The sequence below is a fragment of the Corapipo altera genome, unplaced genomic scaffold (genome assembly GCF_003945725.1).
Source record: "Corapipo altera isolate COAL_440 unplaced genomic scaffold, ASM394572v1 54, whole genome shotgun sequence".
NCBI lineage: Eukaryota > Metazoa > Chordata > Aves > Passeriformes > Pipridae > Corapipo > Corapipo altera.
The window spans coordinates 5,776,024-5,802,773 of record NW_020884902.1 but is presented as its reverse complement, the minus strand read 5'-3'; the positions used below and the strand labels follow the sequence as shown (position 1 = coordinate 5,802,773).

Below are 26,750 nucleotides of genomic sequence, written 5' to 3'. Positions count from 1 at the left end.
TTTCTTATTAAGATTATTCCTGAGCACCAGGTAATGGCACGGGAACTGCAAACTTTGTTAAAGTCTGTTATGATCTTCTACACAACCTCTTCAACATTCAATCCATTTCCCAGTTTAAAACTACAGCTTTTAAAGCTACTGGTTTGATTCAATTATGGTGGAAGAAGGCACAGAAGAGGAAAAAGTAGATATGAGAAGTTTTTCTACGGGGCAAGGAGGAAGAAAAATATGCCTAGCAGGAGACAGGTAGCACACACTTCTTTTTTTTCCAGTAAAACTTTAACACTGCAGTACTGTTTAAGCCTGGGTAACCTACAAGTTAAATGTCCTACAGGTTAGACATAGAAAGCACATGGCCTCATGGGCAGGAACCTGAACAGAGTATTGTTTCTCCACCTGAATCCACAGCAGCCCAAAACAGCTACAGCACTCTCCAAACCAGCAAAGTGCCTGATCTCCTGGTGCAGGGCAAACTCTGCTGCTTCCACACTAATAAAAAGCACATGACAAGGTCAGGGGATGCCCGTGTACACCGGAAAAGCCTTTTCCCTTATCTTAAACGAAGCAGTTCAAAATATGGATATCCTGTCTTAAAAACAGTCTGCTGTTTGCTGTGACCATACACCTGCAGGTGCGAGACAAGTGTTTCTGCAGCCGGATCGAAGAGCCGGTGGTGGCCCCTGACACTGGGATCAGAAAGGGACAAGCCAACTCAGAAGCACGCCTAGGTGCTGTACTCATACATTAATGCATAGATATGCTACCCACTCAACATTTTGAGTGAACAAATATTTGCAAAAAGAAAGTGCACTGAGCAACTGAAACCTAATTTGAAAAGGAAATACAATATTCCCATAAACGTATGCACGAGAGGCAAGAAGCTGCATAATAGGCATAGAAAACATAAAAATATGCAATTTACATATATTACACACTAATAATCTCTGTTCTGATGCTATTTTTAAAGAACTCTGGCTGAGATGGCATGCTTGCAGTTGAGTTGCTTTTTCATGAAATACAAACAAGGACACTCCAGGCTATCAGCTCCCCAGGACATTAATCCCTGCCTTTTTCCTGCAAAAGTCAACACTTCACAGGTCTGCAAGACAGAGATTCTCTCACTGCATCCAGGTAACAATGAATAAACCAGATGAACAAGGAGAATAATTGGTCATCTGGAAGATACCTGCAGATCTTGTCTTGATGCTAAAAAGTGCCAAAAATTAAGAAGGTGGAACTCTTTTTGTTCTCTTTTTTTTTTTTTTAAACGAGAGCAACAACATTTTAATACCCAGCTTGCAAGACAAGTATGTTATATGTAGCATTATGCTTCCTAGAACTGACCAAGACATACCATGTCCTCTAACCTCCAAATTCAAGGCTAACACAATAAAAATAAAATCACAGCACCCTGGCCATCTCTCCCTGTCCTGTGCCTTCACCCAGTGCTTGCCTTAAACAACATATTTGTCCATCATATTCAAGAACAAAGTTAGAATGGAACATCCCACATGGAAAATAAGGCTTCCCCAGAGTGCTTTGTGTCAGACCTCATTTGCAATAAATTGATGTCAAAGGGGAGAAAGAAGCTTAAGTATACTAAGAATATGATCCTGTGAATCTTAGTATTAGATTTTGTTCTGCACATTCTAAGGGTGGTGTTTTTTAAATCACAAAATATTATCTGGGCTTCAGACAAAGCCCCCCTCTCCACCTCCCCTAAAGTCACCATAAATTCAGCTTTACACACAGTTTGTCCAGAGCATTTGCCAGCAAGAGACACATGGATGGTTGGAAACATTATGTTAATTGCTCACACACCCAGATTTATTGTGGTCAAAAATCCACTGGCTAATAAAAAGACCCTCTTTCTTTCTCATCTAAATTCCATGCACACTGGCAGGGCACTGCAACGTGCCCACTCAGCAGGAAAACTCCTGTTTCTTGTCTTCATGAAACCCCCAATGCAGAGCTGGCTTTAGACTTTCCATCCACTGCCACCTCATCCTCTCGGGCAGCACCTGGGAGGCTGTGGGAAGAGCCCTGAGGAAGGGTGGAGAGGGGATGACCTGTGACACACCCCACAGCCAAGGGATGTTTCACACACTAACATTGCAACCTACCTGACCAACAGCTGAGGTTCCTTTGGTCTTTGAGACTTTCCTGTTTTGCTACAGCCCCACAAGTGATTTATATGTTTGTGGCTTTTTCACTCTCTTATATAAACACGAAGTCCGGGTATGACACTTTATAAAGCTCTACATTTTATACATGTCTCTTAACTCATTGTTTAGGCACCAAAAGTGACTTAAAGGAGCTGTTGGTAACACCACATGAATTTAGGGCTTGGATTTTTATTTGTTTAATGTGAAGACCTTTATCAGCTGGTGAAGGTAATCATTCAGTTGCCAAGTTGTTGTTCAAAATCTAAATGGATGCAAGTTATCTCCTCTATGCACTGAGTGACAAATGCATGATGTCAGCTTTAGAGGGATCAGTGTCCTCCTAAACCTGTTGGTAGAGTTGCTGGACACGGCCAGGAGCTCTAAACACTGGGTTAGAAAAAGATTTCAAAATTTTAAAGAGGGGAAAAAAAAGCCAAAACAACAGAAGTTTCATAGTGTAAAGACAAGGCTGGGTGTAAGGAAGCACAGTAACTGATTAAAGCAATTTAATCTTCTCCAGGATCTCCCTTGATTATATCAAACCTCAAATCAGCAAGACTTTGGGGGGAGGAAACCTGCCCTCACTTTTTTGTCCCATTCTGCCCGGCCATCACAAGATTTCTTTACTGTTGTGCTCTCCTTCTGGGTCACAGACAATAAAAGCTTTGTGAAAGGAAAAATAAAAGATCACGTTTTCCATAGCCAGAACCAACATACATTTCAACTGACACTAACAAACACTTTCGCTGGATTAACATAGAATCCCAGATAAATAATTATGTCAAAAATGTAGAAGCCTTGCACACTATGAAATTAGTCACTAAAAATAAATAAATAAGGCAACTAATATAATGTCATGTATTTTGTTGGAGATTGCATTTAGAAATCAGAATTCTTTCAAAGGAAATCTATCCAAGTCTTGTTGGAAGTACATCAGTTTGTTTTTCTGTTGGTATTTTTTTCCTGAGGTTTTAAGCCATAAAGTTTTGTACCCCACTCTATGCTATAGGAATCTGTGAATCTTAATTACATTTACCGTTACAAAAAAGGGTTTATGAACTTTTGCCTTTGGGCAAAAATGTTTATTTCATTGCCTTTGTTATTCATTCTTTTCAACTCCAGTGCCTTTGAACTTTTCAGCTGCACAGAGTTATCACCGTTGCACAGGAACCAGGAACTGTACTCCCGAGATGCAAACCACAAGTTGAAGAAAACGAAGGAGGCAAAGATATACGAGTCGTTATTTTGGCCACCCTTTGTGCCATTAAAATCTCATTTTCTGCCTATTAGAATGCCCTCTCCCTGCTTAGGCAGTGGTGATAGTCAGTGATTAGTGTGTAATTGAGTATAATTGTCTTTTCACTTTTCATTTGTGTCATTCTGAGCTTCTCTCTGTTTTTCTAACCACTGAGAGGAAAAAAGGGTAAAAAGCAGATAAAGCTGTTAAAACTCTCACTTTCAGCCCTGAAGAGATTTCTGATTGTAATTATAGATTGCATCCTCTTTGTGAATCTTCAGAATTTAGTGGACATCTCTTTCCAAGCACCTGGGCAAAGCTCTAGCTAATAAAATAAACTACCATCTATTTAAACTTTAACTAATAATGTTGGCTTCAGACAGATGACATGTGTAGGAAAATTTAACCAACCTTTTGACACTCAATTATCAAAGCAATTTATTAACATGATTTCCTTAAAAGAGCTCACGCGAATTAGAAAAACAGTTGTGGTAGTCATGCATTTATACGTTGCCAAAGAGCAGTAATACTCCTAATTTATGTATTTATAACTTGATTATAACTCATCTCAATGCTCAGTCCTTGGAACTCTCCTCGTACAACTTGCCTGTAATTTTCCTGGACCAGTTGGTAAAATCTTGATGAGGTTATCTTAAAATGATATTTTATTCACAGAAAAGCTACAAGATCTATCTTCAGGAGAAGAATAGTACATTACAAATGGTTGACAACTGAATGCAAAAGTGAAGTCTGCATGATTCCATTATAAATCAGTTGAAATTAAATATAAGCTATGACTCTTGATTCAGCCAGTAGGAGGAAAAAATTTAAAAAAAAAAAAAGAAGGAAACTAGCAAACTGAAATCATGTGGCTTATATAAAGAATACATTATGGTTTAAATTTGGCAATTCATTATACTGTGGCCTGAGGGAATAGACTCTTTGGTTCTGGTATACAGCAAATCCTCTGTCTGAAAACACAGGACTGACCTGAGGTGAGAGGCCATTGCCAATGGCAGGGTTCATGGGATTTGAGGGCCCGGACGGAGGCACAAAGCTGTCTGTATAGCTGGAAAATCCATGCCTGGTGCTGGGTAGGCAATAGGCAGAGCTGCTCTCTGGATTCGAAGGGAGGCTGCTTTGGTGTACAGTGCTTGGAGGGAGAGGCTGAGGTCTATGGACGGTACTGCTTGGATCAGACACAGCTAGAAGCAAAAGAAGCGTGTTGATATGTTTCACTCCTTTATTTCTGGCATAGTAAGTTCATTATGTGAAGCTCAACTTAACAGAATTGCATCAGAACCTACATCTAAATACTGGTTAAGTAGGAAGGTAAATCTTTATTACTGCTAGATATTTAACTGGCTTGTAAGATCACACAAAAATTCTTAAGCAGACTGTAAACATCATAACAACAGACACATGCAGTTTTCAGACCTTGGAGGACATTCTTAGTGGGCACATATTGGTCAGCAATATTTTATATATAGAGAGAGAGAAAGAGAAATAAAGGAAAATATTTATTTGCTTAGGACACTAAGCAAATAAATATTTATTTGCTGGTCACAGCAAATAAAACCTGTGCTGTGACTAGCTTTTCCCCTCCTGGTCACAGCACAGAAATTCTGCCGTGGTTTGTAGCAAGCCTAGCAATGCATGGGAGAAGCACTGGGCTTAGAAAAATTCCCTTAATTAGAGCATCCATCAGCAATTAGCATCCAAATCTCAAGGAGGAAACACACTAACATATTTTATAAAATCTCACCAGTAATGTTTTTCTTTAATACTAAAATCTAACATAGTCTAGGTTTGAGGCTCTGTTCCCTCACCCCTCAAATCCACCAAAGTTCACAGAATTTCTGATAACATAAAGAAAATTTTTTACCATACTGAGAGTTGTTATTGTCTGATGTGAAACAAAATGGTCTGAATAGCTGGTTTTTCCACCATTAGATAAATATTCAGAAGTTTCCAGTGCACCACCACTGAAGACCTCAAAGAATCTAAAGTGCACCTGCCTCCTTCTGCACCACTCTGGGCAGCAGAGGAGACCAACGCAGTAGAAGGGCAGGGGTGTGTGTACATCTCTTTACCAAAGTTGCACACCTACCACACGGGAGGTGATTACTTCTCTAGCTAGCACCCATCATGTAGAACCAGCCCTTTCTTGCAGCAAAACAAACATGAGTTCTTATGTGCTTAAAATAAGCAGGCTTGCAAGGTTCTCCCTGAGTCAGACCCTGAATTAGCCAACACATTAGAAAATATTTCTACAATGGATCAACATGGTAAACCCCCCAGTAACACTATTTTAACCAAGTACCTGTTGGCTACTGTACCTTGCGGTATGGAGGTGGGTTGGTAAGAGGGCTCAGAGAGCTGGTATGTTGGCAGAGTTGGCATGGCACTGGGTGGAAATCCTCCAGGGATCAGGTGGTTGAAAGCCATCAGTTGATTGGCTCCTGCCTGTTTCCTCCATCTGGCACGACGGTTACTAAACCAGACCTACAAATGTTTTAAACACTAATATTTTATTTTTGTACATTTAATTCAGGTGTATCAGAAATAAGGACATCGTATTTCAAATGCATTCAGCGTCTGAGATGAGAGACACACAAGGTGCACACCAGACTCAGTGCTTCTAGACAAGAAAGGTGCCCTTGACACACACTTCCATGGTTCAACAGACAGGACATGGGAATTCTGATCCCTAGTTTCCTCTCCTGAGAAGAAAGCTGACTGCTCTTTCAAGCTTTAGTGCTTTTAATAGCCATCAATCACTATCATTACTGTGCCACATTTAATAAGAAAAGGGAAACATCTCTCCATTTAATCTAAGCACCAGCCGAAGCTATTTAGTCTGTATCATCTTTAATTTGCTGACAAGTTAGTGGCAGCACTTAATGCACTATTAGAACGTGCATGTATATTGGGATTCTATATTGTCCTAATGGCCAACAGAACTTTAAGCTTTTAATTAGAAAAATACAAGCCCCATGTACAAAACACACAGATCCCTCCCAGCAAGTTTTCAAGTATTCACATATGTACAAAACATCTCTTAATAAACTTACAACAGTAGGTCAGAACTTCAGCACTAGATTAGCATTTCAGAACCACTTTGAAATCTGTTCCCAGGACAGCATAACCAACCAGATGGGGTTTGGATTAGTGCAACATTTTAACTATAAATCTGCTTTTCTTCATGCCATTCTCAGTTCGTTTTAAGTTTTCCAAGACTTGGATGGCTCTTATTCTCTCCAAGAAAGGAAGAGGCAAGACTTGCACCCATGAAACTTCACAAATGTAGACATAATAATAGAGCTGCAAAACACATAGGTTAATACTGATATTACAGCGATTAAACTGCCACAAGTTGGAAGGGCAATGAGTCACTGCAGGGGTGCCTGGACCAGCCTGCAGGCACAGTGCCCTGCTGCAGTTTCAGAGCAACTTCTTGATTACAGAGCTCAGGTCCATGAGTTGGATGACCACAGAAAAGAAAGGTTGTTTACGATAACAGTAGCTACACACATCTGCAAACAAGCAGACAGTTGCTCATAATCCTACTCCCTGAAGCAGCTGCAATGATCATCCATGGATACTATCGATTAGATAAGACCTTAACCAAGTGTTAGCACCTTACAAGGTAGCTCTGCACAGCCTGTAAGGCAGCCTGGCCTGAAAGCCACTAAGGCAAGTGAACCGATGAGCCACATATTGATGTATCTGCAAAAGCTGGGGCTCAGATCTGTCACCCTTCCTGCAAGCAGCCCATGCTGGCTTATGAATCAGCCATCACAGACTGGAATTCTAGGTGTAGCATCATTTACAAACCATGAGTGGGCCCTCACATAAGAGTATAAAAACAGTTTGAACTACACTGTGGGCTTCTCTGCTTTCTGTTTCATAACAGGAGTGGTGGGGCTCACTGGGCCATCTGGTTTCTGACGTAGGCCATCTGTCACCACGTAGTTTGTTTTGGCTTCATACTCTTTTCAGAATGAGATGCTCAGCTCATACAGCTGCCTTCTCCTTTGGCCACAACTACTCCTCAATTATACACTCCCACTCTGGTTTAAGATTTAGGACAGAGGGATAGACTGAGCCTCTGTTCTACCTCACAAATCCCTCTCTTGTTTTTTTGTTGTACATACTAACTCCCCTCTGCCTCCACATGAGCCATTTCTGAAAGCAGCTGGCAGGGACAAGTCACCAGGGTGGAGATGTGAAACCTGTGATGAGCAACAGTTGAAGGTGTGCCTAGATTCAGCAATATTTTTTTATTTCTCATCCTATAGACATCTACACCCTTTTTCAGTTTTCTTCTTACCCTTTACTTCCTTCACTGACACATTAAGTCTGAATTTCTTATTTACTCCTCACAGACTGCTTCCACCTGCCTTTGTCCCCCAAAGCGCACCAGTCTCACACTCCTGCAGCAATATCTTCTGAAAACAACCATATTGGGAAGGAAAAGAGGACAAGACACACTGGAGAGCAAGAAAGAGGATTTGCTAAAGAGCCAAAGAACACTTAGGAAGGATAATGGAGGTCAAAGAGTAAGGAGGGAACAGCAAATGCATGTTGTAATTAGCCTATCCAGGTCATTAACTGCAGCTTTTTCCTTAACACTCTCCCTTCTTCAGGTCAAGAAGGTTATCTGATGACCTCCAAACACTTTGAGAACACTGACTGAACTACATTACATGAATGGATTTCACCAAGAAAAATGAAGTAACGAGATTTTGTTTCCTCTACAGATAAGCTCCAGATCTTTATTAAAATGAGTCAGATCCCAAATGTTAATTCAGTGGAGAGCGATTTGCACTAATGCCAGGTTTTGTGCTTTTAATTACAGGCAGATTTTGGTTCATTTTACAGACTTGCATTTTTTCCAGAACTGCAGCTATGTATTAGACATCCCTGAAAGGGACACACTCAATGGTATCAAAAGGTCTGCAGCAGCCACACAATGAACATCCTGGTGCACAGCTTTGTTCCACTTGGAGCCCCATTAATACAAGTGGGACTCTGCAGGGGTGCAGAAACCTGCCTGGGCTGTGCAGAAACCAGGCTACATGAACTGGAATGTGCTACTTGACTGGCCAGGCTTGTTGGCTCCAGACACTGTCACTGTACTGCAGAGCAAGTCTTTCGCCACTAATATCACACACACTCATCACTACAGGACAGTAGAGGAACATAAGAAAATAAAAACAAACAAAAAAATCGAATCAAGAACAAGTTACTCAAAATTAAACAACTCAAACCTAAATAAAATATTTAAAGTTGAGTTATTTACATTTTTGTAAATTTTATGGGAATTAGTCAGATCTCAAGCTTTATTCAGAAGCTATGTTAGCATAGCATATTAACATATGCTAACTGAAATTATTATTTTTTTAATCATAGTATTTCACTTGGACTACAGCCTTGATTCATTTTCAAGAGTCCAGATCTTTTTTATTTTTTAAATCCTCACATGAAAAATCCTTGTGCCCTACTATCACTAATTAAAGAAATCTTGAAAAATTTGCTAATATCAAGCCAAGACTTAAAAATAAATCTAGTCACCACAAGCCAATGTGTTTGCTTAGAAACATATTGCAAACACCTGGGGAAATATTTTCTTTTGTTTGTACATTTCCAATGTGATTTAAACACAGTGCCCCCTTATGTGCAGCAGATTTCAGCTTCCTCCAACATGAAGAAATCCTCATCTTGTGAGTGGCCCTTTCAAATCTAGCAGGTCCCCATAGGATGTTTGTGCTCTCCTACAGCTTCCCTTCTGAGAGGGACACAACCATCACCTGGATTCAGGGATGCTCAGAATACAGTGCAGCCCCTGGAGAAGATCACAAGTGTCATTCTGTGATAAAGTGCCACCCTGCAGTGACCGCAACAGAAAAGCAACTTTAAACTATCTACAACTACTTCACCTGACAAACTAATGTATTTTGTGTGTTGCCTTCACCAGCAGCAGTGTGGATCTCAGTGGCAGGAAGACCAATCCTAGGTCTGCATGATCAAATCACCAGGACCACATTGAAATCCCCCATGGAAGCAAAAGCAGTGGCTAAGCAAGCTACTGCAGTTTTGAGACTCAAAACGCAGTGGTCTTACACAAGAAGTACTGGGTCTGAAGGAACACAATCTACTCATGCTGGTGCAACCTGCAAGAGCTCTAGATTATGTGACTGTTGCACTTGGTGCTGTGCAAATGCAGACATGGACAGAGGAAACATGATTTGGCTGAGGGATCCAAGCATCCAAAAACCTAAGTCTGCACAGAAGCCAAGTTATATTCATTTAAGTGAGGTTTGGGCTCCACAGTTCCTATGTCACTTTCAAAGCTGGAATGTAAATAACCCAGATGATTTGGAAACAAAATCGTACCCCAGAGTCTGGCCAAAATTTACATCTCAAAAACAGAACTGGAGAGGTTGAAATTTAGAACAAAAGGAATAAAAAAATAGCCCTTTCAGTACTGGAGGCTCCAGTTTTTCCTAGCACCTGGAACTAGACTGACCAAAAAAGAAATTCCTCTGCAGTAGAACATAAAAATAAGTATTTTACGCTAATGTAGAATGGATAAGGTGAACTAATAGGTTTCTGCCATCACTATTTCCTAATATTTAGATCCTGCCTCTTATTGTCATTTTTCCTTTAAGTAGTTTTCAAGTGATCGTGCCAACATCTTATTTTGTTGATCTCAACAGGATATTCTTTAAAAGATGCATTTTTTCACTTGGGAACACACTAGTGTAATTAGCCTTGACATTTCGACAGTCTGATCATAAACACAGAGTGCTCTATGTGCTTTTAAGGCAAAAAGATCTCTGATTCAACAGGGCAAAATATTCAAGATGTGAATGTTGCAGAAAACCCGTGGATATTTTGTTATACACAGTCCTGACCATTGCAAGCATGAGTGCCAGAAACACACAAAGTCAAAAGACTGATGTATTGTTAACGGCACTTCTAATTTTAGATGGGGAGGGGGGTGTTGGGTTTTTCCCCTTTTGCCACATGATATTTTTCATGGTAACTGCCTCCCCCACTCCACTGTTCCCCACCTCTCCCTTCCCACAAAATTCACATGTTCAAAATAAAGTCTGACCATGCTGGAAGCGGGAGTCCTTGGCGGGTGTTCTACCAGGGAAAGAATGTGGGCTGTGCCAGAAGCAGCAGGGGTGTTGCCTTGCAAAGAGAGGAGGTTGAAGAAGGAAATCGCTGACAGGAAAACATGGCAGTGTGACTTCTAAAGACCCACAGTGTCCAGTCCTTCAGCCCCTACTGATGCCTCACTTATTTCAGCACCCACAGAGTAGTATGTGCAGGAACTGTCACCCTCTCACCTTGTGGAGGGCTAACACCAGCCCACATACCTGCCTGACCAGGCTGGAAGTTCACTCAAAGAACATAAGAGTAGAGAAAAAAAAAAAGGAAATAAGTTTTTTGCCTCCCTTTTTCTTTTTTTTTTTTTTTTTGCAGTACAGTAAATGTCCATCATGGCTCACCAAGGTATCAGATGAGCTCCAAGGAGAGAGTTGCCAGAGATGAGCCATAGAAAGAAAAGTAGAGATAGAATTGCTTTTTAGCACAACTAGTTGGTAAATCAGCTTCACTACCATGTCTGTACACCCCCAGCCTCACAGGAATAAGGTCCACTGTGTACAGAGGTACACTGTGTTTCCTCACAGCATCTCAAAGCAGCACCAAAACCTGCTGGGAGCAACCTGCCATGACCACCAGTGGGAACATCACAAGGCTGAAGGTTCTCTGCCTGCTGAGAACTGCTCTTTATGGTAATGGAAGTCATGATGCTTGGGACACAGGGAGTTATCAATGCAATGGAAACCAGAGTTCTTTTAAAACATAAGGGGGGGGGGGGGGGGAAGAAGGAAAAAAGTGCCAAACAACCAACCCCCCCCCCCAAAAAAAAAAAAAAACCAAAACCCAACCACCCCCCACAACCAAAAAAAAAAAAAAAAAAAAAAAAAAAAAAGAAAACCAAAACACAGACCAAAAAGCCAGTAGACTGTGCCAAAGAGAATAGAGACTTCCAACCACCACCCAGTGTGATCCAGCGTACTCAGATCTTATAGGTTCCTTTGAAAAGACTTTGGCTCAGTCCTAGAAAAATACTTCTAAAACACTGCAGTTGAATAGTTCTGAAAATTATTCAGTAATAAACAAATTGAACTGTGTATTTATAAATTAAAGTGACACTAATTGGAGCCCTTAGGCAGCAGGGACCAGAAAAAGACAATCAAAATCACATCCCTTCTTTTCCTTTATATTTACAAATATCCTCCTGGGCCTGCATATGAATTTAGTTGGCTAATTTACACATAAAAATTTCCCTTTCATGGGGGAGGGTGGAATCTGCAATTACAGGGTTATCTACTGCAAGGATACACAAAGCTTTTTCTTTCTTCAGCCCATATATGATGCAAGAGCATCAGTCTCAAGAAAAGGCACTAGAAATTCTCCATAAACCACATCAGGAATAACCACGAAGATCTGCTGAAAGGTCTTAAATGTTTCTGAATCCATCCTACATTCCCTTACCCCATCTTCCCATAGGACTGGGCAGCTCAGCATACAGGCTCAAACCATTTCAGAGGAGCTGGGGGCAAGCTAAGATATTTTTTTTTGGCACAGATCCCCCCTCCCCCATGATTTCTCAGTGAGTGCTTTTCACTGTTTGCTACTGAGAAGAGGCTATTAAAGCTGAGATTGGACTTTGGAGATTTCAAACCTTACTGCTAGCTTAAGAGTCAGAACTTCTTCTCTCACCTTTCCCCCCACTATCCTCCTCCATAAACTATCTCTTTCACTCCCTGTAGCACAGTGAAACAAAGAAAGCAATATGTAAGCAAAACACTTGAAATTTTTTTTTTTCAATAATTTTTCTTCTGGCTACTCAAGACTTCTGAGCTCTTGGGACTTATTTGTTGAGGTTATAATAAGGCTTTTACAATAGCTGACAAGCTGAATACAAGTTTGACATGGGAACATTCAATCCCATCCTAGCAGCCTGGAGAGATCTGCCTGAATTTTCAGACATGCTCTGTTGATAAACAACATTTTTCTTTTTGGAAGTTTTCAAGTAAATCAATTTAAAACTGGGATCTGGCTAAGAAGAACATTTTCAGGATAGGGCATAGTCATGTTTCAGAATTCTTCCTGGCTTGCCCTGCACATTTTTTTAATCTTTTAAATGAAGGCTCCTTCTTTGGAGCTCTGCTTATCTTTCTGAAATGTATCTGATAAACACATAAGACCAAAGAACTCCCCCCTTTCTTCTGTCTAAAGTGCACCTGCAGCCAGGTGCACAAGAGATTGTCCTGGCTCCACATCGCATTGAGGTTCAAACACTGGGGAGAAGGATTCAGCGGTTCTTGAGTGGAAAGGTGCTGCAGGAGGAATTGCAGGGAGCATTTTAACTCTTTATTACACTCAGTGCTGAAATATTTGTGGTAATTCTACTTACACATCTCATGACTCTTGCAATGTGGACTTTGTTGCAGCACTTCTTTTGCCAAAAGCCTTTCCTGTCCCCACGATTAGGTACACAAGTAACACTGACAGTGTAAAGTCTGTTTTCTGTTGCTTGATCAGCTTTCAAAAAATTCCCCTTAGGGGCTGATGTGTTCTAAGCTTGATCTCAAACCAGAGGCAACTTTTTTTCCCCACCTCCAAGCAACCAGTTTAGAAACATACATTTGGTTACCCTTTAACAGTGGGAAAGTGAGGAAATAGATGGTTCAGTGGCTTAAGACTCTTCCTTTCACAGGAGTAATAGACTGCCTCAGGGAACAGAAGGAAAGGGGAAGCACGGGGGAGGCAGGGTAAAGAAAACAAAACATGAGATGTGAGCACTACACAGAGGGACTGAGGGAATAGCAAGGTTGGTCCAGTTGTGATCAACTACAAAATTGGACCTTACACCTCCAAAGGGAAAGGGAAAAAATAAAAAAACCTTCTGAGCTCAGTTGGATTCAGGCTGCAAAGAGCCAGCTCTTTTGGATGATGCTTAATTGGGAAGCAGTCAAAGAGATCTTTGTGTTTATATCCATATAAAATTTGGTATCTCTGATCTCTGTCATACTGTTACCAAAAAAGAAGTGTGACTAAGAAAGCTTGAATGCTACTTCAGTGTGGCTATCCAGCCCTCTCAGTCTCAAGTCTCGTAGGGTTATTTTCTTTTCACAGGTCGTCTTTTATTTCATGCCCATCTTACATGGCTATTTTAAGAGGCTATAGAGAGGTGTTGAATGCTGATAAGGCAAATCCTGTATCCCTTAATCCACTTCTAAATCACTCTGCCAGCCTTCAAGGGTACCAGACAGATGGAGTGCACTAGAAAACTGCCCAAAGGCTGGTTACTTCAACCCCAGCTCATCTTTAATCCAGAAAGGTTTTGTTCTGGTATTTTAATCATTGATTGACTGGGAACTTTCTTCCATGCTGGGTTAGGTAAAATATCCATGTCAGAGGTACTGGGGAATTCGTGAGGCTGTAGATCATACGAGTGGTGTGAGACAGGATGCATCTCAAGGGAACCAAGGAAGCCATAAGGAATGTAAAAAGTCACAGGGTTAAAGCCACATTAAGACAGCTGTTATGTTAATGAGAGTTCTGCTTTTCTTCTAGCTGTGGGTCATTGATTTAGAAAAACATGAACAAGGTCTTTTTAATTTTATCATATTTTTCCACTGAAGTTAACATAGACCAAAACATTATACCTTAGATCCCATTCGTCTTACTAACACAACTTGTGAGGGGAGTTATCTTTATTACGTTTGTGCACAAATTATTCTCGGGGCTTGATTTGGTCTTACCTGGTCCAAGTCTATATACAAAACTGTTTTGCAAACATTTCACTTAGTAAACATGTTAAGAAAAGAGTCTTGCACCACTGAGTTTGCCTTCCAGACAAATTCATCCACGCATCTGATTTTCTCCCACAGTCATAACAAATACTTACAAGAAACATGGTGTGAAGTCTTCTGCAAAAACGTTTAGCAGGTAAAACTGAAAAAGTCTGGACCTTTCAAGGCAGATGCTCAATAATACAGCTGTGCTGCAACAGGCATGCTTGTCTTTAAAAGTCGGAGGGATGGTTTGTATTTCTTATTTGAGTTTGCAGTGTCTGAATGCCTCAAGCTGAGTTTCAAAGGTCAAAACATAGTAAAGTTTCACCAAAGAAACCAAATTCACCTGCATCCTTGGTTAGATCACAAGTCACTCATTTCTCTTCCTTTGTTAGATCACAAGCTACAACATTTTGCTTTTCACCCAACCACATATTTGCTTAGTTACACTTGCAATTCAGACTGATTTAAAGGGGGTGTAGTTTTCTCACTGACCCTTAGATGTTAAATAGTAAAAGACCAGCAGAAGATTCTGCTTGTGCTATTAAACATTTTACAGGATGTGTTTCTTTGCCATGAAACCAAATAAGTCCTAATCTAAAACTGAACTCCAGGGTGTAGCTTGTTCCAGAGTTATCTGGTTGCTATTTTCCCATTTTTAGACAGCTAAAAATCTAGGTTCATGCCTTTTTTTAAGTTTAAATCAACTCCATGTTACTGCTCCAGTACATTAGCTTGTTTTAGACAATCCAGATCTACACGAAGCTGTGAAGATTTAACAGTTATTTGAGGGTTTATTTTCCTTAGTATTAAACTAACAGTGGGGATAAAAGGTATTACAAGGTTTAAACCAAGTCAACTACAAAATCTAACCTAAAAATTAACTGTAAATACTACACCAGTAACCTTGCTCACTTCCATGGCTTTGTAGACACATTGTCCTTTAAAAAAATGTTTTTCTCTCCTCAATGCCTGAAAGACCCAAACAACAACAGATGAAATCAGTTAAGTAACCATGAGCTGGCACAACAGCTGGCCTGATTACATGCAGAGTGCTGTCAAATGCATAAAACAAACAAACGGGGATATCAGACCTTCTCCACAGACTCAGTATTATATTCATGGTAGGTATGGAACAATTACTGGGGAACACACAAGAGTTTTTTTCAAAGCAGTTGTCTCAAACAGTTGTAAAACCATTGTCCATGTACAGATGTAAAAACCCTAAGGCTGTAAACAATGTTGCTTCACATTTTCCTTCTGCTCCAGAGCAGGATCATATAAGATTTAGAAGGACTCACACGCTAACAGAAAATCAAATTCCTTTTGTTAGGCAGCTTTTCAATACATACCTGGACACGAGCCTCTGTGAGTTTGGCTCTTTGTGCAAGTTCTTCCCTAGTATAAATATCAGGGTAATGTGTCCTCTCAAAAGCTCTTTCCAGCTCTTCTAGTTGTTCTGCTGTGAAGGTCGTCCTGCTGCGACGCTGCTTTCTTTTCAAAGGTAAATCTGGTTCAGAATCAATGTCAGAACCTTCATCAGACTGGGGTGCTGGTGCTCAAAAAAGAAAAAAATAAAAGACAAAAATTAACTTTAGTAGAGGAGAAAGAAGAGCAAAATTTTGGAGTAATCAATGACATCCTCTTGTATGGAGGCTGTGTTGGACCAAAGGCCCCTCACATGCCCTGAGTCAGAACATGAGGAAAGCCAGAAAGAAACAGCCCACATACAGCATGTCCATGACACAGGAAGGGGCTACCAACTCTTGCCATCAGCAGTTTATAGAGAAATCAATACAAACTCCTTCTGGATTTCACAGGCATGGAAATAGTGAGGTCACACACAGAGCCAGGCAGCTCCTGGCAGCATTACTTATTTCCCCTGGCAGTCAAATGAATTCCAGCTATAGCTGAACCCAAGCTATAACTGTGAAGGCTGCAAAGCCTCTTCCAGTGGCTGACCCCATTCACTCTCTCCAGCAAATGGTAATGAACTAAGAGTAGACTTCCAAAGTGAGTCTTCACTTGCTGTCCAGGAGACCAGCATTCCTTTTGCCCAAGTCTTCAAGGGAAACCACCTAAAGAGGGCAGACATTCCCCAGCGATGCTGAAACTGCTTATTTAATGGAAATGCAAGCATTGCTGCTACTACTTCAATAATGCCAAAGAAATTATTGATATAGACATTGATTTAATATGATCCTTTTAATGTAATTTATTTGGAAATAAAAAGTTTCTCGAGCTCCAGCTAAAACCTCCCACCATGTTCATTTCTAGCTATCTTACATTTCCAATTTCACTCAAGCTGTTTCAACTAATTAATACACCTAATCTGTTTACTTAGTTTTGCAGCATGAGAAAGACAAAGTGCTTTTTCAGACAATTCAGTTGAAAAGTTTAATTTCTGTATATCAAAAAACATAAAGGAAAAAAAACCATGCAGAAAAACAATAACAAAAACAAACAAACAAAAATATTTCAGTTGAACCAGTGGCTCTTATGTGAAAAGTGTTTTCACTTTCCAGACAGCATCAACATTTTAGACCCAACATACACAGAGCATAAGGAGAAACTTCTGTGGATGTCTGCATCAGTATACTGAACAAACACTCAACTCCTAAAGTCTCTTACTTGCATTGAAAGTTTGCCCCAAATAAGACTGGACTAAATGGTTCTTGTTCTTGAGAATACTGTTCTCTAGAACAGAAGAAAATCAGCTCAGACATCCTATCCCAAACAGTTCAAGTTCATTCCTTATTAAACAAGCAATCTAGAGTATCCCAAAATGAACATAATACGTTGTCTGAATTAGTGACAAACCCCAAATCTTCTGAATTGGGGTCCCAAGTGACACCTGCCCTCCTCAGCAACTGCCTCAAGTTACAGCCCTCCAGGATGGCTTCATGCTGCCATCCAAGAACAAAAAGAAACTTAGGGTATCTAAAATATAGTTTCCCAGTGTTATCCTGAGATACAAATCACCCATCTTAAGCAGAGCAGCTATTTCTACCCACCTAGGCTAGAGGAAAAGAGCACACCAGCCACACTACCGGGGCCACACTGCCTAGCACTGCACTGTACCCATACCTGATATGGTGAGATCTGACACAGAGCTCAGAAACGTCCCTTTTGGAGACAACTTGTCTGGCAAAATTTGCCTTTGGTTGTGTACAAATTGAGTTAAAAAAAAAAAAGTCAAATACCGACATGTCAAGAGCTCAGAATTCTATACTCTTTCATATTCCATATGTATGTATAGAACTTCTTCAAACATCTGTATACATGTCTGTAAAAAGCCAGCTTAAACTGTGCAATTTAAAGGAGATATTTATTGCTAAATTTCTGAAGTGAATTCCCTCACCAACTGAATGGGAAGCATCAGAAGATATATCATGATCATTCTTAAAATGTTTTATAAAGACTTAGCAAAAATCTTGAATGTTTCCTTGCACCCTCATTCTTTTCTGCAATAAGAATGCAGAACTGAAACCCCAACTTCATTTCCTTTTAGTTTTACATTTCCATTTCATTAAGCAGTATGTGAAAGGCACAAAGGTAAACCAATAAAAAAAATCCTGTAGTATCTAAGAGTCCAGAACAATATGTCTGATCAAGGGCAAGCATTCAGAGAGAAAATAATAAAGTTAAAGTAAGGAGAGAAGGTATATCAAATGAAGTGACCTTCATATCTATCTGCTTTCATTGACATTACCCTTTGGCAGGTTTGGCTGCTGCATGCAGCTTTATTGAAAACATTGGTTTCCTTCATCTTATCTTCTCTGTGATATTAAAATCAAACAAGTGTAATCTCAAAGGGTAGTTACATGTCTGTACTACAAACTGTACTGGCTTTATTTCTTAAAAAGTATTCTTAAACATTATTAGCTTCAAGGAAGCTTTTATTCTTATTTTTTCCTGTGAAAATATCATTACTAGATTTTTATATAGGTGAGAAGCCAATCAGAATATTGGCTAAACACATAAATTGGGTACACCTCAGCCTTTAAAAGAATCAGTATTTAATCTTATATTTGCTCAATAGTCATAGTGCATTGCCCTTTTGCTAAACAGTATCTCACTAATAGGTCCACTGACTTCCATGATATACAAAGATAATATTTAGCACAGGTGAAGGTATCAGATTTTAGCTGGGTCATTTCTACCTCTATCACCACTACAGACACATAACACACATAACACTAACCTTTGCAGATGTCCTAATGATCTTAAGTCCCCAACCCCTCAAGCTGTAAATAGGAAAAAGAAGGAGACTCCTCAGTGCCCTGGGAGATTCCCCAACCAGACTTCTTGGGATCACTGGAACAACCCTTACTGCACAACTAAAAGTGGGAGAAGCAGCCAAGAGCACTACAAGGAGCTGAGCCGTGAAGTTTAATTAAAGAAGGAATTAAAGAATTGAAGAGAAATTATTTGTCCCTTAACCCCTCGTGACCTATCTGGTGGCCTAAGGAAATGCTGCATGCTGATTATCACCACAAAATGCAGAACCCCTGGACCCAGTGTCTTAGGCATTCAGACACCTGGAGTTCTGCAACCATCCCTTTTCCAAACATTGTAAATAGACACATCGGGGGCAAAAAACGAATAACAAAATAACACACAAGAGGTCATTCTGTGGTCTGTTCTTCCTCTCAGCAAGACATTTCATTTGAATAATTAAATAACAATAACATGACAACCATTTAAAGCCCATACATTAGCACTGCAGCACAGCGCACCTGACAGAGGCAGGCAGGGAGTTTATCATGGAGAGGTTATCACCCTGCGACCCACGGAGGCACAACTTCTCTGGCACTCCTTCAGGCACTCTGACATTTTTTTAAAAAATATTACACAGCCTCTTCCTCTGAGTGTAGCTGCCCAGGGTCTACCCAGGACAAATTCTGTCTAGCCACGGAGATCACTAAAACAATACCAATTTAAAAAAATATCAAAGGGCAGGGAGGGTTCTGGTAGCCGTTTATCTGCTAGCTACCTTCCCCACATCCACCTCCCCATTTCTTTATTTAAGCAAGATCAATCTCACAGGCTCTACCCCTTGTGCCACAGTTCACTTAAGTCTGCGGCTTGAGCAGCCCCCGCTTTGGGGTTCGCCAGGGTATTCGTTCTGCTTGCTGTGGGGCTCACTGTGACAGCCCCAGTTGTGGGGCTCACTGGGTTGGCAGCCGACGTCCGTCTGATCCCCACAGCCTTGCAGGCTGAAGCAGGCGAGTGACCTCCCCGTGTTTGCTCGGGTGCCGGCGAGGGGAGTGCAGCGGGGCACCACCCCCACACAAACCCACAGCAAATGACAAATGACACTTTCTCTTTGTGATCTTTGGGATTTTTGTTGACTTATTTGGAGGCTTTTGTTGGGTCCTAAGAAATGGCCTGTGGCTGAGGCCTATTGGGCCGATTTCCACGCTCCATCTGTGGTATCCATCAGCAGGGCCTTTGCCCGCATTCAGGGCTCTGACACCTGCCTGGCAGGATGCGGGAGGCACAAAGGCGGCTGCTGCAGAGGCGGGGGACGGCGGGCCGGGGGGGCCGGGCAGGGCACGCCGGGTGAAGGGGATGCACAGCAGGGGTTAATCCAGGCTCCCCCTCTCCAAACCTCCGCACCTGGAGGTGTCCCTCCAACACTGCCTCTCCCTGCCAGAGGTAAAGGGGCTCACAGAGGTAAAGGGGCTCAAACGCAGCCCTCCTTGTGGGTGAATTAGGGAGGAAAAGGGGGGAGAGTGGGAGAACTGCCCCAGGATGGGGATGTCAGAGGCATCCATGGCACTCCCCAAATACACTTCTGGCACTGGCTCCCCACAAGGGCCAGGAGAAGCAGTAGGTGGCCAGCAGTGCATTCCTCCCTGGATCCTTGTTTGTGTTGAGGTAGGCTTTCAGCAGCTGGCATTTAACAGGGATGGGCTAGAAACACGGCAGGCATCCTTTCTGTCCTCAAAATAAAGTCCACAGGAATAATAAAACGGCATCCTTATTTTGTCCTAACAGCCCTACTCTCTTCTCCCCATCAGCAGTCCCATTTAGGGGCAGGCTCATATATCCATACGAAATATAATGAAGACTCTGGAGCCAACCACCTACCTCCCTCCCACCACATCAGTCCTTCATTTTGCTGTGTTTGCCTGGGGAAACATGACGCCAGGCTCCCCCCTCTCCTCCTCCTCCTCCCAAAACCTCACTGTCACAGCAAGGAGCCATTAAAAAGAAAATACACCCTGCCAGGTCTGTGCTAATCAAACCAGGACAAATAAACTCTGACACTCAACAACTCCCCAAGTGCCTGCAGCCCAGGGAGGAGACTACAGATTACTTATGAATATGGCAGGCAGGGGGGGACGAGCTCAGGGGTTCCAGAGTCACCTCTCAGCCAACTGTGAGCATTTAAGACACTACAGCTGAAGACTGTGTTTATCCAAGATAAAGCCTACTTGAAGGATCAAAAGATCACCCCTAAATTTCAGACTGTGGTGCTCCCACCACAGCACTTTTATCAAGGTGACCGGGACACAGAGCCACAATTTCATCCAATTCAATGTTTGCTTTCTATGCCTCACCATCAACAGAGAAGAGGACAGAGGGAAGACTTGGGCACCCAAGTTAGGTCACAGCCTAACACTTGTTATCAGCTGGACTCCTCTTCTTGGAGAGGAAAAGGAAAAGCAAATTTCAAGAAACAAAAACCAAAACAAGATATCATAAAACGTGCTAATCCTGCCACATGCTCCCCTTTTCCTATGAAAAATTAAGCATCAGTAAATATATAGGAAATTCTCTACCTTGCTAGAAAGCAGCAGAGTACCTAGTACAATGTGAAATATGCACAAGTAGTAGAATTCCTTTTAACCTGTTCTACTGGCATTTTGCCTATGAAATATCAAAGAAGGGGAAAGGAAACCAAAAAGAAAGCCTCTGTTCCAGACAGGAATATCACTCATCTAACAAGGATTAAGTCACACTTCAATTACTCCTTTGAAAACCACTGCTATTTGTAAAGGGCATACATAGAAAAAACATCGTAAGTGGCTTTTTTTAAACTCCACAGGCACTTTACGAAAATCTGCAGTGAGAGAATGAGTGAAATGCAGATAAAATATGTTGCTATTTACGTAAACTGATTAATAAGAGTAATTAATCTGTTGCTAGAATTGGAAAAGAGCAACCCCATATCCTGAGAGCTCTAAGCTGGAAAGTCAGCACAGAGAGGAAACAACCACCACAGCAGTGATAAAAGCGATCTTCTTGAGAGAAATGGATGGTATATTTATTTTGTTTGGGCTGACTCACATAGAGAAATGTGCTTTGTACAGCAAAGTGAAAAGGAAAACAGTAGCTGCAGTAAAAGGAAATGGCCGACAGTGACTTTTATTTACAATTACCAAGAGACAGGCTATTATTGACCATATGTGCCACAATCACCCTCCTTATCATGGGTTGGCCATCATGTCCATTGGGAGCTGTTAATGAACTGGGTAATTGAGCTGCTGACATGTGTTACCAAAACAAAACAATAGGAAGAAGAGACAAATGAACATTTTATTTGCCAATCAGAGTAGGTTCCGCTTTTCAGAGAACTGTGCCTAAGTAAGTGGCTGAATACATAAAACAGTGCATTGAAGGCAAGCAGATGCATGCACAATAATGGTTAACTGACAGCCTATGGCCCATCTGTGCTTAACATTTTGTTAAAGAAATTACTTGACTTGCTAAAGAGACAAATCATACAGCTGCCCCAAGTGCTGCATTATAAGAGATAAATCATTAGCTAAACTGTTCCATGCTTAAAATGACAATGCATATTACCAGTTATGGAGGGACATTTTGTCAGCACAGCTTGATGCAGTTATAACTGACAAAAAATGTGACAGCTCATAGCTATTCAATGATTTCAACTTGGAAGAGAATGACAACACTGTGAAAACAATTTAACTGTACAAACAATAGACAATTCACGAGCTCTTCTTTTAAAAAATATATTTAAATTTTTTTTGAATGATGAAATAATATGGAAAGGAAAAAAAATGCCCAGTATCTAACTGTTCTGCACCATTAATCTGCTAGCATGTACTTCATTCAAAACCACAGAGCATCAAAAAGGAACACATTCCATTTTAAATATCAAAGACTGCATCGCCAGCACTAAGAATAAATGGCTAATTCTCAACTGTGCATGAAAGGATAAAGAATTTGTAGAGTGAAAGGAAGGGAAAAGGAAACTGCAAATGCAACTACACACATCTCTTCTTATTCCGCCACCTCCTTTGCCAAAAAAAAGATTTGTTTTGTTGATACAAGTAACATTAAAGTACTTAACAGCTTTGCGTGTGGGCCCAATCCCAAATTTTACTGCTGTAAATCTGCACTGGGAATTATTATGATTATTATTTTTCATTGAAAACTAAATGTAAAGGAACAGCAGTTAGTACTCCTAATGTACAGGTAGTACACACACGTGTGTGTATAGCCCAGGGAGACTGCTAAGGAAAGGGCAGAAAGCGAGAGGAGACAGCTCTTCCTAAATTGCACAGACCAGGGCAAACCAGACTCTCAACCAGATTTACCTGACCAGCTACGATATCTGGGGTGGGGGGAGGGACAAAAGAAAGAAAACCAAGAAATAATGTGATTTGGTAAAACTCATGTAGCCTGTGGGAGTTTTCCCTGTGGTTTCAGAGGTTAGTACTCATATAAGGGTTAGTTCAGGTTTAACAACTAAATAAAAATTACATTGCTACAGTTTTCCCCACGCAGTCAAGAGTGCTGACTTCATAAAGTTTTGTTCACTGGCCTCAAAAGACTACTCTGCTGTTTCTCCTGGTATAAGAGCAAAGCTGGATCCAAGAAAACTTTGACCCTTGTTTGATCTCTCCCATCTTTCCTGGTAGATCCAAGGAAGGAGTTCAGCAAGAGGGAGCCGGCACTGAGATAACCCGGCACAACAGAGCACAGACCCGCACAATCACACTGTCACCAGACTGTGAGTCACCCCGGCCCGGCCCCCTGAACGCAGCCTATGGACCCGGAGAGCTTTTCAAAAAGTGTAAAGAGGAGTCACAAGCACATCCCGTTGATTTTCACTGGGAGCTCACGAGTGCCCACATCTGGGGGTTTTTCCAGCCCTTCCCACAGGGAGCATCCGCGGTGATACTGTGAACACGAGCACTGTATTTAAGCATTGCAACATCTTCTCACTAGGACATTTCAAAGAAAAACTTCCAGAGGATTAAGGAAGAACTTTGCCTCCTAAATTTAGAACGAGGTGAAGAAAACTAAACACTCAAAACCAAATAAGGTTTGCTCGCAACAACCTTTAGGAAATGAATACTTAAGGTGATATTTTAATATAAGACAGCGAGAATTAAGAGGAAAGCTAGATCTGTCTTGCAGGAATCCCAGAACATATTTAGAAAGGATTGGCATCATGTCTTCAAGCTGGTATCAGCTGATGGAAGAGCCGATTGGTAATCAATTAAGACTGAAAACACTGAGTATCCTGGGAGATGGAATTTGTCAGCTGAGAAATTAAAGCAAATGAAGGAGTCCCTGGATAAATAATGAGACTGTATTAGCGAGTTAAAGCACTGCAAATAATTGAGCTGTCAGTAACCTCTCAATTGTGTAGGCAGTATGGATTTCACAGAAGGAAAAAAAAAAAAAAATCTATAAATTATATTTGGCTCAATCCTTTGCAGCAACACCATGCAAACAGAACTCCTAAAGTTATACAAGCTGATCAAATTACTGGTCACACTAAGATACCAAAGCTTAAAAGCATTTTTCAAGAGCAGCTCTTCATTGCTTCACTGGTTCAACTTGTAGAGTTGCTAAAATATTTCTGAAGAAAAAAGAAACTGCATAGATGGCTCAGGTAAAAAAAAAAAAATTGAGGATGTTCTAATACATTTCCTATTTCTCTCAACTAGTTCTAGCACCTGAATTAATACCATCCTTTAATCAAAAGAAACACTGGCAGAGCAAGTTGTTGTAGATGGCTTCATCTCAGTGTAAGGATTATAGTCCTCAAAGTTTCTATGAGAAATAAAGGTTATCATCTCTTCTTAAACCCACAGCTGCAGCCAGATCACCTCTCAAGCCACTTTTACCTGCTGTTGAGCTACACTGAGTTATATGACCATCTCAATTTATCACTTTCAGGACTCAGAATGGCCAAAATATTTCTGGACTTTTCTTTTTAAACAGAATATTGGATTTTATCATCGAACAATCCACTTCCTCTGGAAATCACTAAACTTTACAGAAGATTTCTGAGGTTTTTTGAGAGAAAACTGAAAGTACTGATTTTTTCCCCTCTATTTTCCAGTCTTCAGTCAATAAAAGTCAGTTAGGTTTTTCACCAAATATTTTTCTTGTAATTGATTTTTCAAGGCACTACCTACTCCTGCTAAATGCTCCTTTTCCATCCAAAGCTGTTAGTAACTCTAGGGCACTTCCATTACAACTACATAGGATTTGGGGTGCTGACCTCAAATCCATCATCTTCTGTCATGGAACTTGGTCCTACTGGGAACTGAGCCCTCCAGTCCCACTGGTCAAAGACAGCCCCTGCCTTTATGGTTGTTCCAGTATTTGGGATGAAAGGACCCTACAACGGGAAAGCAGCAGGGTGCTCAGCACCGCTTCGTGTTACTTCCCCTGGGGTTTTTCATTCCAGCTCCTGCCTTGGGTGCCAGAATGGGGGGGGTGTAGGACTCTGTGCCCAAGACTCCCCAAAGCACACAGTGCTGTTTCATTCGTTATAGTGCCTGTGATGCTGTTACACTAATTACCTGAATTCCATCCAAGGGCCAGTCACCTACAGACGTTTCTTGTTCCTTACCCTGTGAGGTTTACATGCCCATGAGCTCCTGGCATCATCCTTTAATTACCCTTCCCAGGGACTGTCTCCTTAGAGCTCATGGTGCAACACTTAAGCAGAGTAGTTTGAGTCCCATGTAAGCAAAACAAACCTGGCATGTGAGCAAACAAACCTGGCAAAAGCTTGTAGATGCCACCTGATCCTTGCATTGCCATAATGCAGACACTAAACGAGCTCGTTTAAGCTCGTTTAAGGGGATGAGCTCTGGTTTGCTAATAATGAAGCAAGGTATACTGCTTGCTCTCTGTTCCAAAGAAACACGGAGAGCTTAAATTCCAAAGAAAACTTACAATTCTTCAGTTCAATAAGAAAACCAGAACAAAGCCTAGCACCAGCTGACCTCAGAGCAGTCAATGAAAAGGAGTGATATGCTGTGCTGGGCTGCAGCCAGGCCCACAGCACCTTTACAGCATGCAAAATGTGCCAGTTGGGAATCACTCTTGGTCCATTCTCTACACCACAGACATATGTAATTCCCATACATTTGCTCTCATTTACTACTTGTTGACAGATGCTGATAAATGTTCTAGAAAACCTACAACAAAGATGGTTGCTGGTGAATGCGTAACGGTAGAGATGTCAAAAATTATTTAACTAAACATACTCATACTTAATATCATCTGCTTTGAAACCTCTACAGATATTAACCAATTTATACCTGTCTCTTTGAATTATTAGCAGCCCCAAAAATTGACAAAGTAACTCTACACCAAATTTTGTGAGATAAACACACTGACTTCTCTTAACTATTTGCTGTACACATATAGCAGAAGCAACAGGATGCCTACTGGTAAGACCTGTAGGCTTTGCTTGGACACTTACATTACAAAACATATTTTCACTCTTGTTTCTCTTTATCCCACTCCCACAGCATCCCTACAACAAAGGCACACGGAGTTTAAATTACTTAAAGTGACATGATTGCCTAAACAGAGAGTATTTAAGTGATATATAAGGTACAAACCCACAGATACTGTCACACATTTGCTTCTTGCCATTCGCAAAGGAAGAGACTGCGAAGAATCTGGTTGTACAACCCCAGTATTACATGCAAATCGCATTGCTTCAGTGGTCTTTGGATCCAGCCTCTAGGTTCAGATGCAGCCCTCAATCACCCTCAGGCACTAGGAATGTCCATGTTCAGAAGACACAAGGTAGATGCCCTTTAATTTAGTTCCTTTTACCCAAATGGGGAACCCAATGAAATAGCCTGTGCTTTTTTTGGAGCACAAAGAGAAGCTCATTTTTAGATCGTCTCCCACAGACTGAAAATCAATGGTTTCATTAAAAGTGATGATTTTACCCTCCAGAAATAGGGCACATTCTCAAAGATAACAGTGGAACTGGTCCCAAAAAGATTTACAATGTTTAAAACCAGGGAAAAAAATTGCCAAAATGCAAACAGATGAATTCAGAGAAGTTAAAACGCCTAGTTTCTTAGCTATAATCTTTCATCTCTGTAAAATTATCTATCTTAAATTGTTAGGCTTTAGGGTTAATAGATAGCATCCATTTAAAGGTTCTCTGTTTTCCCAAAGGTCCTCAGCATTTCAGGGAGAGAGAGGGGGGATCTG

At 41.0% G+C, this 26,750-nt stretch overlaps 1 protein-coding gene across 7 annotated transcripts in view; it reads right to left on the bottom strand.

The window, feature by feature from the left end:
* The window catches only part of PAX3 (paired box 3), a 75,071-nt gene that overhangs the window by 8,557 nt on the left and 39,764 nt on the right, over nt 1–26,750 (bottom strand). For 4 of the 7 annotated variants that reach the window (XM_027650692.1, XM_027650693.1, XM_027650688.1 and 1 more), the window contains exons 5-7: nt 15,641–15,846; nt 5,742–5,907; nt 4,393–4,607 (exon numbers count right to left, since the gene is read on the bottom strand). In XM_027650692.1, coding sequence (XP_027506493.1) covers nt 4,393–4,607; nt 5,742–5,907; nt 15,641–15,846 — 587 coding nt within the window. The remainder of the gene's footprint in view (nt 1–4,392; nt 4,608–5,741; nt 5,908–15,640; nt 15,847–26,750) is intronic. The other 3 variants (XM_027650694.1, XM_027650695.1, XM_027650690.1) reach the window with 1 other exon arrangement.